The sequence below is a fragment of the Phlebotomus argentipes genome, unplaced genomic scaffold (assembly GCF_947086385.1).
Source record: "Phlebotomus argentipes unplaced genomic scaffold, Phlebotomus argentipes genome assembly contig_5, whole genome shotgun sequence".
Lineage (NCBI taxonomy): Eukaryota > Metazoa > Arthropoda > Insecta > Diptera > Psychodidae > Phlebotomus > Phlebotomus argentipes.
Window position 1 is genome coordinate 13,210,800 of NW_026776165.1, and position 14,673 is coordinate 13,225,472.

General features: G+C 47.4%; 4 protein-coding genes across 5 annotated transcripts; 3 read left to right on the top strand and 1 right to left on the bottom strand.

Moving 5' to 3' along the window:
* Positions 1–1,337: 1,337 nt before the first annotated feature.
* LOC132256457 (transcription elongation regulator 1) lies at positions 1,338–6,389 on the bottom strand. The gene is made up of 8 exons (XM_059752886.1): positions 6,136–6,389; positions 4,820–6,073; positions 4,495–4,760; positions 4,073–4,433; positions 3,849–3,999; positions 2,430–2,664; positions 1,759–2,342; positions 1,338–1,687 (listed from the first exon to the last, which is right to left on the bottom strand). Exons 1-8 carry the CDS (start codon positions 6,258–6,260, stop codon positions 1,394–1,396), a joined length of 3,270 nt encoding a protein of 1,089 aa, XP_059608869.1. The 5' UTR covers positions 6,261–6,389; the 3' UTR covers positions 1,338–1,393.
* Positions 6,390–6,420: 31 nt separating this feature from the next.
* On the top strand, positions 6,421–9,782 carry LOC132256465 (pre-mRNA-splicing regulator female-lethal(2)D). 2 transcript variants are annotated; one of them, XM_059752896.1, is made up of 5 exons: positions 6,421–6,550; positions 6,924–7,138; positions 8,521–8,621; positions 8,689–9,022; positions 9,090–9,782. In XM_059752896.1, exons 2-5 carry the CDS (start codon positions 6,985–6,987, stop codon positions 9,635–9,637), a joined length of 1,137 nt encoding a protein of 378 aa, XP_059608879.1. In that variant the 5' UTR covers positions 6,421–6,550; positions 6,924–6,984; the 3' UTR covers positions 9,638–9,782. The 2 variants fall into 2 exon arrangements, with proteins under 2 accessions (XP_059608879.1, XP_059608880.1); XM_059752897.1 differs by lacking the exon at positions 6,421–6,550 and having other exon boundaries at positions 7,042–7,760.
* Positions 9,783–9,851: 69 nt separating this feature from the next.
* On the top strand, positions 9,852–10,779 carry LOC132256466 (superoxide dismutase [Mn], mitochondrial). Its single transcript, XM_059752898.1, has 2 exons — positions 9,852–9,984; positions 10,093–10,779. The coding sequence occupies exons 1-2, from the start codon at positions 9,947–9,949 to the stop codon at positions 10,715–10,717; spliced, it is 663 nt and encodes a 220-aa protein (XP_059608881.1). The 5' UTR covers positions 9,852–9,946; the 3' UTR covers positions 10,718–10,779.
* A 25-nt stretch (positions 10,780–10,804) lies between these two features.
* LOC132256464 (uncharacterized) lies at positions 10,805–13,579 on the top strand. Its single transcript, XM_059752895.1, has 3 exons — positions 10,805–11,053; positions 11,572–12,738; positions 12,814–13,579. Exons 2-3 carry the CDS (start codon positions 11,596–11,598, stop codon positions 13,432–13,434), a joined length of 1,764 nt encoding a protein of 587 aa, XP_059608878.1. The 5' UTR covers positions 10,805–11,053; positions 11,572–11,595; the 3' UTR covers positions 13,435–13,579.
* The last annotated feature ends 1,094 nt before the right edge of the window (positions 13,580–14,673 follow it).

Here is a 14,673-nt window from a genome sequence, read left to right on the forward strand (position 1 = left end):
CCCCACATTCAAACACCTCAAACCTCCTATTTATGCACTTCCATGTTCCAGAATATTGATCTCACCGTCTGACCATCCCTTAAATTTCATCCACAGACACATCGCTAATTGGCCTGATTGGCGCGATGATGTGCAACTGAAAGGATATTTCAATTGCCAGTGAACGGCACAAATTGGAGAGTTTTAAGTGGCAGAGTGTTGCATTTCAGCAGCAAATATTGTAATTGGCCTAAAATTGTTACAAAAGTTCCGCCCATTCGCAAGCACCGCCCAAAATACTCTATTTCTTCAATCTTAAGCTCTCCTGTGTGTTTTGTGCAGAGCGAAATTATTCCACAAAATGTGTAATCGAACAATCAACGTAATCAACTTTTACTTTTCAATTCCGTTAGTTGGAATTAAAAGTTTAGTAAAGAATTTTCTGCACCAAGAACTTTATTGTCATTAATCTAGCTTTCCAATCCTTATTCTATCCAATTGACAGCGAAGATTCTCATGACGTCAGCGACTTCTTATTGGCCTGCAAAATTAACTTAACTTCGCTTTACTTCTATGAATCGGAGGTGAAAGCGTGCGATAAAATCGCACGTTATAAAACTCATGCAGACAAAGGGGAGCCGCGAGACTCTCCATCAACTTGAGTGACTCACTGTGGCGCGAATGTTGACCCCGAGCGACCCCCAAATAGTCTGGAGCCTCGGCGCGTGCAACAAGGACCTCCGCGCGAAGGAAACTGATCACAGAAATGCATCTGATTATTAGGATAGCCTGGCGTGCAGCAGCTCTGGTGGCAGAGGGTCTGGCGAGGGAGGACGCACGCGAGTGAGTCATGCAAGTGTGGTGCCAAGCAGTCCACCCACCCCGAACCACCCTCGCGGAATCTCAAGAGTGATTCACTGTTGACGCTACCTTTGCCAGTGTGTGCAGCGGAAATTGAACCAATTTAGATGCAAATTCCACCAATGCGCTGCAACTCTGACGTGGTTTTCATGCAAAAATCCCTTTGGAGTAAGGAGATTTTTCATGTTTTTCACCACCCTCACACCCCTTTTCGCGCACATTCAAGCATATTGATCACGGGAAAAGTGCTCATTTGCCATGGAAAATGCTCACTTACGCGCCTCCTCGGTGCTGGGACTCCTCCACTGTACTCTGGTGCTCCTCTCCTCGTCGCTGAATTGCAATTTCCACGGAATTTTCACCAAAATCACAGGGAAAACTCCCCAGGCAAACAAAAAGTGCGCACAAACTGTCAAACAACCCGAAAGGCCTCGACAGTGCTGCCGCGGTGCAACAGAAAAGCACAGATTTGAAGTAAGAAAAACCGCTCTTTCAGGGATACTTGAGAGAATTCATTTACGACGAAAAATACAAATGTTTTCACACAGGAAAACTACTTCCTCCGCGTGGACTCACTCGCTGTTGGCGGTGGAGGTGGCCCGCGCTTGAACAAGTCCTCCAGATAGTGGAGAATCATCTGAGTTCTCTCGTGAGCGATGTGCTCCAGAACGAGATATCTCTTGTCATTCTTGAGAATGTCCTCAATCTCCTTCAGATGATTCGGATTCTCCTTGAGTGTGTCGAAGCTCTTGTGTGTGATGAGTTTGCACTCTTGCAGAAGTTCTCTGAACGCAGACTTTGCCTCCACTGTCTTGTCTTTTATGTACTCCCGAAATTCACGCTCGCACTGCAAACAGAGAACGACAAATATTTTTAATAAAAAACCACGAGCATTAGTAGCAAACTCGCTATACTCACTCTCTCACTGCTGTTGTATTTCAAGTATCTTGGATCCTCCTTGATTGTCTTCTTGATCTCCTTCCATGAGCTGGTCAACTCCAGTTGTCCCAGCTCGTCTAGCATCTCACGAAACTTGTCCCTCTTCTTCTTCGTGAGATTACTGATGTGATCATTGAAGATCCTCTCCCTGTCCTCGCGCTCCAGCTGCTCCACCAGCTCCCATCGGTGGTCCTTGCGCAGCTGCTTCTTCACCTCCTTCCACGTGAGATCGGCATTCCGCACGAGATCCGCCAGCAGCGCATTGAAGTGGCGAATGGCCTCGTCGCGCTTGTGGTGCTCCCGCTCCTTGTCCCTGTCCCTCAAGTGCGTGGCCAGCGTGCGCTGCACTTCCTTCTCGCGCTCCTTAATACTCGCCTCCGCCCTAATCTGGCGCTCGCGATCCTTCTGCTGCTTGTCCGTCTCGTCATCCGACGTTGGCGGATGCTCACCCTCCTCCTGGTCCACTGACGACTCCCTGCCCTTGTCACCGCTGCTCTCCTTGTAGCTATCGCGTCGCCTCTTCTCCCTCTCCTTCTCGCGATCCTTGCTCCTGTCGCGCTTACCTGAGAAGAAGCACGACAAAATTTCATTGCCAATCTTCACCAAGACAAAGGATCAAAAGAAAAATGCTACCTATTGAAGCTCCTCACCTTTCTTCTCTTTCTTCTCCTTCTCCTTCTCCCTGTCCTTGTCCTTCTCCTTGGCGCGCTTCTTCTCCTCCTTCATCATGCGACAGTACTCATGGAAGTAATCCTCGCGCAGGACTCCACTCTCCACTGCCCGATATCTCGAGTCTCCTTCGGTCTTCTTCTTCACATCCACCCATCGACAGTGTCTGTCGATGTCAGGATGATTCTTTAGCATCTCAATAAAATCCTTTCTCACCTTGAGAAGACACAAGAGAAGAAAAAGGCCCGTTGTTAGACATGAAACTGGCACTGGCAGTATTTTCTCATATGGCATTCTTAAGCCTATAATCACTTAACTATCTTAAGAATCTATTAATACAAGTTTAGGAGAGGGAAAAGGACTTTTCAGCACTTAGTGCTATACACAAGTCCTTTTCCCCTACTCAATCAATGAAATTTATGCAATTGAATATAGTGGATTATTTGCTGAAAAGGAAGCTGATTAGGCTGCAAGAGAATCTCAAAAATTAGCACAAATCCCAGGACACACAAAAAATCCAGTTAAGTTTACAATTGATTTAATTGCCTGTGCGTCAATTAAATCAATTTCCCTCCCCTAAATTCAGCATGTAAATTTCACATTAATTTTTCCCCCTTCTTCTCAAAATGCTGTTTTTTTTTTTTGATTGACTTTGTTACACATGTACCATTTGCCACTCTCTCTCAATCTTTCCCTCTCTCACTCTCTTTCTTATCCCATTGAACGCGCGGATTCAGCGGAAATGGCAATCAGAGGAGGAAGGTGTGTGTGTGTGGGAGCCTTTGTGTGCCACTCTCTAAACGGTCCACCGCCGACCGGAGACGCTTCCATCGCACATCCTCAATCCGGGAACACCACAAGGAGAAGGAGTAACACACGAGGCGTCGTTGTTGTCTTGAAAAATTCACACAAGGCGCTCGTCAATTGGATGTTAAATGATATTTTAAAGCAGATTTATGGTTTTGCACTAGAAAAATTGCATTTATCTTTATACCTGCTATTTTTTTTTCTTTCTTTCTTTTTGCAAATTAAAATATAAGTCAACTTGAAGAGTTTCTTTTTTTTTTTTTTGGTTTTTCAGAATAACAAAATGAAAATAAAGTTACCTCATTATTAGCCTGAAATATTGGACAGAAAAGGGTTGTTTTTCATGTTATTAAAATTAATCCTTATTACATAAAAAGAAAAATATCCATGAGAAAATCTTCACAACATGTTCAGAGTGTGTTTCATTCAAATTTTGATGAGATTCTCCCAAAATCCATACTTCACACTCTGAACACACCGTGAAATTCCACTAAAGTGCGATGCCTCTTATTGTTCCACACTCTTTCACTTTGAGTATCACAGTGCATTTTTGGCGGAAAGAGGCGGAAAAAACTAGTGAATTGTACACCAACCTGCTCCTTCTTGTGAATCTTGTCCTCCTTCTCGCGCTTCCTGAGATCCACAATGAACTCATTGAACAGCCCTTCGCGCTCACGAACCTTCTCAATGGCCTTGAAGCGATCATCCTTGGAGAATCTCTGCACAAAGTCACTGAAAGATGACCTGAAATCACATCAGCACAAATTTTGTACACAATTCTCAACAAAAAAAAAAACCAACATTCATCAAATCTCACTTTCCATGCAGATTTGCCGACTCCATCAGACTGCGGAAATCATCACGTTTCTGCCTCATTTTGTTCCTCTTCTCGCGGCGCTCCTCCTCAGCGCGCTCCTTCACGTACTTCTCGAACACTTGCTTGCGCTCTCTTGAGGTTAGCAGCAAATATCTGGGATCAAAGACAATTTTGTGTAATTCCTTTTCCCACGTACTAAAAGCTGAAACATCTTTCTCCTTGAGCATCTCCTTGAATGACTTGACACGTGTCTCCAGCGGTACGAGGGCACGTTCACGCGAAGCTCTCACCTCTGCCTCCATCGCAGCCTCCTTGCCAATGTCCAAACCCTTCTTCTCAACACTTTTGCCCGCGGCGGACACTGAAAAGCAAAGAGATTCTATGAGAGGAACACCGCGCAAAAGGTCCATGACACTACTCACAGTCATCCTCAAGCTTTGCCTTCTTCGTCGGTGTCTCGTCACTGTCCTCACTCGTCTCGGACTCTGATCTCTTCTTCGGCGACTCCGCCACCTTGGCCTCCTCGGGTTTCGCCACCGCTGCCACATTCGCCAGCTGTTCGGGCGGCGTGGAGACAGCTTTGTCCACATCGGCGCGCTCTAGAAGATCCTCCGGACGCTCCCACACAGAAGTCCTGGTCGAGGGATTGTAGAAGAACACTCTGCCATCGCCTGTCCACACGACACACCTGCAAGACATTCCGCCAATTGAGCACAAACACAGTCAATCCCACTCTTGTCCACTCACCATGGTGTTCCGCTGATTGGTGTGCTGGAAATCGGTCTGGTTTTGTCCTGCTGCTTAGCCACCTTCGCCTTCTCTTCCTCCTCCTTCTTCTTCCGCTCAGCATCCGCCTTCTTCTTCTTCTCCGCCTTCGCCTCGGCAGACTCCTCATCCTTCTTCACAGCCGCCTCCTGGGGCTTCACCACGAAACCCAGCGGATCGAACACCACGCTGCCCTGCACGCTCGGCGGCGGCACTTGGTGCTGCGCAGGCGGCATGAGCGGCGCGTGAATGTGCTGAGTGGCCATTCGGGCGGCCTCCAGGTCCCGCAGTGCCTGCGGCTTCTCCCACACGCTCTCGGCCTTCGCGGCGTGGTAGTAGTACGGCCTTCCGTCCGGCGCCTTATGTTCCGTCCACTCAGCCGCCTTGGCCAGGATGGCGGGATCGACATCGCCGCCCTTCTTGTCGCCATCCTGGTGCATGCCCCACGGCATCAACGGCGGCACGCCCCACTGCGTGGGCGGGAAGCCATGGAAACCCGGCGGCGGCATGGCGAACTGCGCCTGCTGATTGTACTGCGGCGGCGGTGTGTTCATAAACTGTGTCTGCATCAGGGGCTGAATCTGTGGTGTCGCTTGAGTAGGAGGAGCCTGACTCACCACCGGCGGCGGCGCTTGGCTGATCGGAGGCTCAGCTTTGGCTTCTGTCTGGGTCGGATTCATCTCAGTCTGGATACTTTCCGGCGGCACTGAGGCGGCCTCCACTGGAGTATCCGTTTTGGGCGCCACCTCTGCAGACTTCACCTCCGCCGGCTGACTCCCTGGCGCCTGCGTGTTGTTCTGCTGCTGACTCTGCTGCGGATTCTTCGCGTTGAGCGCCTCAACTTCCGTGTGCGTCATGATCTTGATGTGCGGCCCCTCGGGGCGCGTCCACGTGGTCTCCCGGCTCACGGCGTGGTAGTAGTAGGACTTGCCCTCCTCAGTCTTCGTCTCCACCCACAGCTCCTGCACGATGGGCGGCGCCTGCATGCCCGGGGGGCCGCCGCCGTACGGCATGTGGGGGTTCATGCCCGGCGGGCCGTTCATGTACGGCGGCTGCCCCATGGGCTGCCAATTGGGGTCGTAGTTGGGGCCCTGGAAACGACCCGGCGGGGGACCCACACCGCGTCCGCGATGGTAGAATGGAGGCTGCCCACCTCCGCGGCCTCTCATCATGCCACCACCCGGTGGCCCATACCCACGGCCACCGAACCGAGGTGGGGGGCCCCACGGACGTCCCCTGCAAGCCGAGAAAACTGTACTCACACGGAAAGGCAGCTGAAATGCAATCTTCTGACATACCGGAACCCTCCACGACCCCCTCCTTGAAATCGATTGAACTCCTCTTCCTCCACCTGCTCATTGTTCTGTTCCACCTGTTCGTCCGTCTCCATCTTCATCACGTCCTTTGGCGTCTCCACTTCCATCTTCACACACTCTGCGCGGTGGAAATTTCACGGCAAAACAGAGAAAAGCTGCGATTTTTCGTCAGCCCAAACGCGAGTCACCAACAACGCCTAAATCACGCAATGACGTTTGTCCCATGCTGTGTTGTCGCCTGCAGATGGCGTGGTGGAGATTGTGGGACAAGCGGCCATATTGTAATTTTGCAATGGCGGTGGTGTTTTTGTGGTGAGTGCAGTGAAAATGTGCGTTTTCCCCCAGTTTTCTGCCCTTGTGACGATTTTTCACCCGTAAAAGTACATCTGTGACAGAGGTAAACTCTCATTGATTGTGCATACAGTGTTTTTCTCACGTCCAGTGAAGTTTTTCCACCCTAAAATCCCCACTGAAATATACACTCATGCCACTTGAAGTTGTCAGTGAGATTTTTGGGGTCAAAATATTATCCAAAAAATGCTATTTTAAGCCACACTGTGAGTGAGAAAACTGCGTAAATGTGACACCGATGGTGTTACGGTGTGAAAGGTACACAGTTTTCCCACACCCGGACGTGCGGGTGGCGGCGAATGGCCTGAACAGGGGCGCGACGTCTCGCATGTCCGAAGCGCGTCTCCCATGCGAATCAATAAGAAATATGGATGCCTCGCGGAATTCTCATACACATTTCTTCCCTCATCTCATTGCAGCGTCCCCAAACGTACAGCCATTCGAAAGACAGAGCGAAAATCAGTGAACATTCAGTAGACAATGAACGCTGAAGACTCTGAACAAAGTGTTAAAACAGACATTTCTGTGAAAGCGGAATCAACACCACCGACTTCTTCTGGCCATCGCAGCTCCACGCCAAACGCCACGCCGCAGAAGCACGAAGTGCCGGACGAGCACCTTAGACTCCTGGAAGGTACTGAACATTCCCTACAGATCGCCAAGACTGAGATAAGCAAGTGGGAAGGATGTACAGAAGAGCGAAAGAGTCGTGATTGAGTGGCGAAAAAAAAAAAGTGTGTGTTTTCCCAGTGAAAATTGTGCGTGTTTTGTGGTTTGCAGTGATCGGCAATTCTTCCTCTTCTTGTACAGAGAGAAAAAAAAAGTCCCACACGAAAGCGCTAGACAGCAATGTTGTTTGACAAATTGACTGATTCCCTCTCAATTTAAGCCAGCTAAGATAGAAATGTGTGAACGATTCTTTGAGGCACTTTTCTCGATCAGCACGAAGATTAACTTCACTTTTTTCAGAGATTATGCACTTTTTCCCCTGTTGGAATGTGAGAGGAGATTTTGTGTAAATATTTTGGTCAAGAATGAATTTTGTGCAAACTCTCTTGAAATGCAGTGTTTGACTGAGACAAGTGAAAGAGGTATTTTTGTGTGCACAAAAAAATAAAGCAAAGGTAAACAGACGGTGTTAAAGTTCACAGATTGAACGATAAACACTTTTGATACGCGAGACATTCCAGTGGGAATTTTGTCTCGCAAGCTGGTAAAAAACATGTGGAAAGATCGCTATTTTCTCTCCACCGAAGGTATGCCTAGCTTAACAGTGTCATAGTTTTAAAGGTGTTTTGTAACATGAATCTTCATCTAATATTTCCCTCTTCATTTGACTATCAAATTATTATAGTTTTGATTGTGCTGTAAATCAAGCTGAATCCATAATTCAGCAAAGATTCCTAAACTTACTTCCAGAGTTGATTTAGTTTATAATTTATGATTCTCTATGAAAGTTTTCGGTGCGTCTGAATAACTTTTCACTGAATTACAATTAATTATAGTCGACAGACTTACGATTAATCTCGTTTTCAGCTAAACACACACACTAAGTGTGAAGAAGTTGCTAAAATTAAATGATAAAGAGGTTTAAAATGAACATTTATATTACTTTCAAGACTTTTATAATGATTTATTTCTATAATGCCGAATTCTTACATAATGTTTCATCTTTTCTACGATGATATTGAGAAAACGACGAAATTGGCTTGATTATGAGCAAATTTTGACGCTTTTCTACAGAAAATCTACATAAAAGAAAATAACGATAAACAATAATCAATAACTAATACAAAAAACGTTTTAGGAACGTTTTGATTCAATTCGGTTTCCATTGAATACGTTTCGATGAAATTTATTGTAATAAACTGAGAATAAGAAGAAATACATGTAGAATAAGGAAAAATGCTCAAAATCTCTGGATCGGGGAAAGTGCTTCAGAGAAAGTTCACATTCTTGTGATAAATTCATTGGCATTTGCATGGGAAGATGATCAAAACCACTTCTGTTTTGCAGAGCTTCAGCTTGTGCGCCAGCAATATGCTGAATCCCAGAGGCGAGAGCGAATCCTCGTGCGGCGCTTGGCCAACAAGGAGCAAGAGATGCAAGATTATGTGGTAGGATTTTAAGCGTTGGGAAATGCGAAATATGTGTGTTATTGTCTATCTCTCTCTCTCTTTACAGACTCAAATATCAGAACTGAAGTCAGCTCAGGCGCCAGGGCCGAGCGCACTGAAGAATGCTCTCCTCGATCCCGCTGTCAATTTGCTGTTCCAGAAGTTGAAGACGGAGTTGGTGCAGACGCGAGCGCGCCTCGAGGAGACGCAAAATGAGCTGTCAGCGTGGAAGTTCACGCCAGACTCCAATACGGGCAAGAGGCTGATGGCCAAGTGTCGGTTGCTGTATCAGGAGAATGAGGAGCTGGGCAAGATGACATCCAATGGGCGGCTGGCGAAGCTGGAGGGCGACTTGGCGCTGCAGAAGAACATCAGCGATGAGCTGAAGAAGACGCAGCTGGGTGAGTTCACAGCTGGCGTGGCTGTTTTCTGTGATTGACTGTCTTTTGTGTCTGTGGCGCCTTGCAGATCTGGATGAGGTACTTATGGAGCTGGAGGAGGACCTCGAGGGCATGCAGAACACGATTGTGCTGATGCAGCGGGAGCTGCAGGGTGCAAATGAGAAGATTGCATCGCTGGAGCGCGAGAATGGCGAGCTGCGGCGTGGCGCGGGGTGTGAACATGTGAATGGGAGTCGCGAAATGGACGTGAACTGTGGTGGTAGTGCAAGAACAGCTAAAAATGTTGATAATGTTTGTTTGAACAATGGAGCGGAGGTCAACTGCAAGGACTCAATGGCACGAACTGTGTGTGATGCTGAGCCGGCGGCGGCGGCGGCGGGGTGTCCGAATGGGGGCGCCGCAGCGGCGGCGGAGGCGGAACCGATGGCGGTGGATGGTGAAAATGCTTGTAGTAGAAGTAATAAGCGGACGTACGATGAAAGTGATTCAAGTGAATTTAATGCTTGTAGCAAGACAAGACGATCGTCAGTAGTGAATCAGCAGGAGGATGAGGAGAGCATCAAAGTACAGAATTTTACGGCATTGACTCAAAATGGAACTTTAAGCAAAACTTAAAAGAATGCGCGCAGATTGATTTGCAAGATAAAAGAAAAAAAAAAACAGAGATTATCGGTAGGACAGAATGATACATTAACATTGAGAACAACATTGATACAATTCTTCATTTTATTTTAATAAAAGAAAATATTCATTCAACTAATTGTAACTTGGATTTTTCATCATTTTTCTGGCATTTGTTATGATGCTTTTGGAGCTTTAAAGTTTAAAAGGCATCGCTTGCATGCCAGTTGCGTGACGGCCATCCATTGAAAACATAGAGTCTCTGCTTTTATCACAGGAAAATCTTGTTTCTGCCCAGGAAAAATGATGGCTTTCTCGAGGAACTGCCTCCAGGTTGCTAGGTAAGCTCTCTTAGCATCTGTCCCACTTGATAATCACCTAAAATTCATCGTATTTGCGGTACTTTTGTGTTATGTAACATTGTTTTGTTCTCACATTTCCCTTCGCAGGGGAGCCGGAATTGTGTTTTCCCGGTCCAAGCACACTCTGCCTCAGCTTCCCTATGACTACGCCGCCCTGGAGCCGATCATCTGCCGCGAGATCATGGAATTGCACCACCAAAAGCACCATCAAACCTACGTGAACAACCTGAATGCCGCCGAGGAGCAACTTCAGGAGGCTCTGCAGAAGAGCGACGCCTCGAAAGTGGTGGCTCTGGGTGGTGCTCTCAAGTTCAACGGTGGTGGACACATTAATCACTCCATCTTCTGGCAGAACCTCAGCCCAGAGCGCTCGGATCCGTCGAAGGAGCTCAAGGAGGCGCTGGAGAAGCGCTTCGGCAGCTTCGACAACTTCAAGAAGGAGCTCTCGACGCTCACTGTTGCTGTCCAGGGCTCCGGCTGGGGGTGGCTGGGCTACAACAAGAAGACCAAGCAGGTGGATATCGCCGCGTGCGCCAATCAGGACCCCCTTGAGGCCACCACGGGTCTCGTGCCACTCTTCGGCATCGACGTCTGGGAGCACGCCTACTATCTGCAGTACAAGAATGTGCGTCCCACCTACGTTCAGGCCATCTTCGACATCGCAAATTGGAAGGATGTATCGCAGCGCTTCGCTCAGGCCCAGAAGAGCTAAAGATTCTCACACTGCATTTAATATTTTCCCATCAAAGCGCTGTTCTACCAATAAAACGGTTTAGCAAAAAAAAATTCTATGTTTGACGTCACATCGCATCTGGCAATCCCAGTCTATTTACGTGACAATGTTTTTTGTTACTCCGAGGAAAGTGCCTGTAAAAATGTGATTTTCTCCTGATTTCGCGTGTTTTTCCTCTTTATTTTCTTTCATTTTGAGTTCAATTTGATTTTATGCACGTGCAGAGAGTGCAGTCTTAATGATACCTGTGGGGAAAAGCAGAGAAAAGCTCTATGACATACTAACCCAGCAACACGGACAATCAACAAACCAATAGTGAGTGTTTTTCGCCAATTTTCTGCCAATGTTCAGCAATTGTTCCATTTGTTATTGAGAAAAGTTGGCCCTTGATTGGGAGAGAGTGGAAAAATGGGGATTTTCCAGTGGTTTTCCGTGCTACAGTGGTATATTTCAAAGTGTGACATTAGTAATGGAAGCCTCTTGTTTTTCTTGTCAATTCTCCTTGAAATTCCACAGATAAGCGACCAAAAACACCGCCAAAATGTGTATTGCTTATCAATTTCCGGAAAATGATGGGGAAAGTTAAGAGTTTTCATGGTTTTATGTGGATTCTTAAGGAAATTCCTCAGCATTCCACTGATCTCCACCCACAAGATGGCTCTGCTAGCGAGGCTTGTTGATCGTGTGTTCCGGAAAACTATTGTAAAGAGAAGCACAGACGAGAGAGGGAAAAAGATCGGTGAAAGTGAAGGAAATGGGTTTATTTTTGGACTTTTCACCTTCTCAAGTGTTGATGGTCACTTTCCAATAAGAATCTGTTCTATTCTCTCCAGGATAACGACAACTTGTGACGATAAATGGCTCAGAATAGCGTGGCCAGTCCGCCAATGTCACCGCTATCACCACAATCACCGGCTGGACCGTCGCCGTCCACCAGCGGGGCGACCCTGTCGCCGAACCAGCTGAAATTGCAGGCGCTGCGCCAGAGGAAGGCAGATCTGGAGAAGAAACTGTCAGAGAGGAATAGCCAATTGCAGGAGATTTGCCGCAAAGAGGCTCAACTGATTGGGATCTATCCAGTGGCTATTGATGGCCAGCAGACATCCGCCACACTGCCGAGGAAGATCGGCACGAGCTTTAAATTGTCAGAGATTCTGATCAACAACAAGGAGGATGACGTGAACAATCTGCTGCTGCAGAAGCAACTACAGCAGCAGATCTGCAAGGCATCGCAGAAGCTAATGAGTGACACGAGTCAGCCGAAGTCCGTGCGACGCACACACAAGAGCAACTACGAGGCGGCGCATCAGAAGCTACTGGCGATCAATCACACGCTGGCAGTGATCAAGAGACGACAGTATCAACAGCATGCGGAAGAGAGTCCGGCGATGAGGAGGAACAGCGTGGGCAGTGCGAACACACGCTCGAAGACGGCCAGCATCAATTCGGACAGCTCGGGCAATATCAATGGCAGCGAAGGGGCTCTAAATGAGGCCTCTGTCTATCACCATCTCCATCACTCGCCCACGAAGAGCGTGGCGTCCTTCCCGGGCGCCGGCGTTGGCCTGCATGGCAATCGGAAGCACAGCAATACAGCCCAGTTTTATCCCACTTTCCAAGGCCTCGTGACGCCAGTGGATCCTCATGATTTTTACTACAACAATCACCACATTAAGCACCGATCGGCGATTCTGCTGCAGCAACAGCAGCAGCAGCAGCAGAATTTGCACTTGCTCTATCCGGAGGAGCCGCAGATCTTCCTCCAGCCGCCAGATTTGTTCTGTGACCAATACGTCGAGCCCGTGCGGCCGCCGACTTCATATCAACACCACATGATGCCACAGCCGGACTTCGAAAGCGTCATGGGTGCGACTGGCTTGGGAGGATACTGGGCAATAAATGAGAACAACGAGAAAGTGTGGTGTTCCATGGAGAGATTTTCGAGTCTGGACAGGAATAAGCAGCAGAACCGCATGGCGAAAATCACACACAACGTCACGGTGAGTGTTTCATCGCATAATTCACAATGGATTACAAGAAAATCTATCTACTTCTATTTTCCCAATGATTTCCAGCCCACAAAGTCCACGAGTTTGGGCAACTTTGACTTCCTCACCAAGCACGATGGCGACAATATGTCACTGTCGTCGCTGAATAGTGAGAAGAAGCAGCAATTGCGTGAGAAGGTGTGGTGTGAAACATCTCTGGACAGTGTTGTGCTGAAGCCCAAGGCGCACACACGTCCAGTGCCACCGATTCCAGTGGAGGAGCGTTCAAAGGAGAACATTTATCAGAATCACAGTGAAATCGCGGCCGCGCTGGAACGCTCACTCAGTCAGGCGCCCTTCGATCATCGCCCACCGCCTCTGCCGCCCACATCCTCCACGTTGGCCAGGACGGGTGTCCAGCGAACGGGCTCCAGTCTGTCCAGCAAGGCGGCGGAGATACGCATTGAGTCGCCGAAGAATGTGACGGTGGTGCAGCAAGCCAAATTCATGCCATACAAGGAGGTGACGAAGCCCTTTGAGATGTCTGATTTCTACAAATATTCCACGAAGTTCCGCCAGAAAGTCATGCTGGGCGAAGTGAATGCTGTCGCTGAGCCAAGTGGCAGCGCCACAGACGCCCAGGGCATCCAGAAGAGCGTCTATCAGCCACCAAATCCATCCATCTGCCACCCAATCAGCTATCAGTGAGCGCGTAAGACTTTTTTTTTCACTTCACTTCTCTCTGTTCGTCATGTTGACTAATGCCTCAGAAAAAAGGGGACTTTTTTTTCATTAGAATGTTAGCGCCTTTTGTACGTCTTTGGACTATTTTTAGACACACTTTTGAGTAATAAATTATTTTCTTTAAGGAATAATTGCAATGCATTTTATTGCTTCATCACGATTATCCGTGCAATCTGTGAAAGAACAATGATTTGAAGAGGATTTTTGTGGTATTTTCACTGTAGATTTTATGGAAGTTTATAGATTCTAATAGTTTTTGCCTCTGATCGGTTTGAGACAGTGCAAAAGCGTGACTAAAACCTAATTCAGTTGCACAATTGAGGTTTAACTTGAGCAACTGATCAGCCAAGGAATATCCTTGAGCATAATGACGGTGAATTCGGGTTTGTGTGAGGAAGAAAATCTCCTCGACGTCAAATAGCTGCCAAATTTGTGATTTCACCTTCACTTCTTCAGCCACAATTAATCCTTCGATGTCATTCGAATGTCCACAGTGACTGGAGAACTTCTGGAGACTCTTGATAGCAGCAAGGCAGTCCTTTTCACGCAATCCTCTGGCCAAAGACACTCCGATTAGAGTCTGCTTCTCATCCAATGCAAGCACTGAAGCTCCAGAATTGATGCATTGTTTGATGGTTTGCTTGCTGGTTTTCTTCAGGAACTCTGTGACTTTCTTATAGTCACTTTCTTCTGCTACGCGCAGCAAAAGTCTGGAATTTTCCACACACAATCTTAAAGTGATCATTTCACTAAGATTTTCTACTGTCTGGTGTTCAAAGGTTCCAAGTGATCTTATAAACTCACGTCTCGAGGTGATAATTCTGCTTTATTACCCAGTAAAATGTCCCTTCATAAAGTGACGCCCCGTTTAAAAAAAGCTTAATTAAAGCATTCTGTAAGACACTCTGGCGAATGCTTCAGGTGGCAAAGTGCTGTAAATCGAAAGTCCACGATAATCCTGATAATCGATGTACTTTATATTGAAGAGTGGCTTGAAGTTTAGCGATTCGTTGAGTTTAATTCCCCCTTCTGTGACGGACAGTGAAAAAGCCACGGGAAAACCTTGTTGAACAGCACAATTTATACTTTGTTGCATCAACGATCGACCGAGTGAGATCTTCTTAAAATCACTCCTAATACTGGTTGACGACATAAAAGTCACTCGCGCAACATTGAATCTGCGATGAATTTGTGCTCGCAGCT

Excerpts from the sequence above, each read along its gene's own strand:
- LOC132256465 (XM_059752896.1), top strand. The coding sequence starts at position 6,985 with ATGAACGCTGAAGACTCTGAACAAAGTGTTAAAACAGACATTTCTGTG. Across the intron at positions 7,139-8,520 it reads GCACCTTAGACTCCTGGAAG|AGCTTCAGCTTGTGCGCCAG; the intron begins GTACTGAACATT and ends TCTGTTTTGCAG. Across the intron at positions 9,023-9,089 it reads GCTGAAGAAGACGCAGCTGG|ATCTGGATGAGGTACTTATG; the intron begins GTGAGTTCACAG and ends GGCGCCTTGCAG.
- LOC132256457 (XM_059752886.1), bottom strand. The coding sequence starts at position 6,260 with ATGGAAGTGGAGACGCCAAAGGACGTGATGAAGATGGAGACGGACGAA. Across the intron at positions 4,434-4,494 it reads GGCAAAGCTTGAGGATGACT|TGTCCGCCGCGGGCAAAAGT; the intron begins GTGAGTAGTGTC and ends TTTGCTTTTCAG. Across the intron at positions 1,688-1,758 it reads AATACAACAGCAGTGAGAGA|TGCGAGCGTGAATTTCGGGA; the intron begins GTGAGTATAGCG and ends CTCTGTTTGCAG.
- LOC132256464 (XM_059752895.1), top strand. The coding sequence starts at position 11,596 with ATGGCTCAGAATAGCGTGGCCAGTCCGCCAATGTCACCGCTATCACCA. Across the intron at positions 12,739-12,813 it reads AAATCACACACAACGTCACG|CCCACAAAGTCCACGAGTTT; the intron begins GTGAGTGTTTCA and ends AATGATTTCCAG.
- LOC132256466 (XM_059752898.1), top strand. The coding sequence starts at position 9,947 with ATGATGGCTTTCTCGAGGAACTGCCTCCAGGTTGCTAG. Across the intron at positions 9,985-10,092 it reads AACTGCCTCCAGGTTGCTAG|GGGAGCCGGAATTGTGTTTT; the intron begins GTAAGCTCTCTT and ends TTCCCTTCGCAG.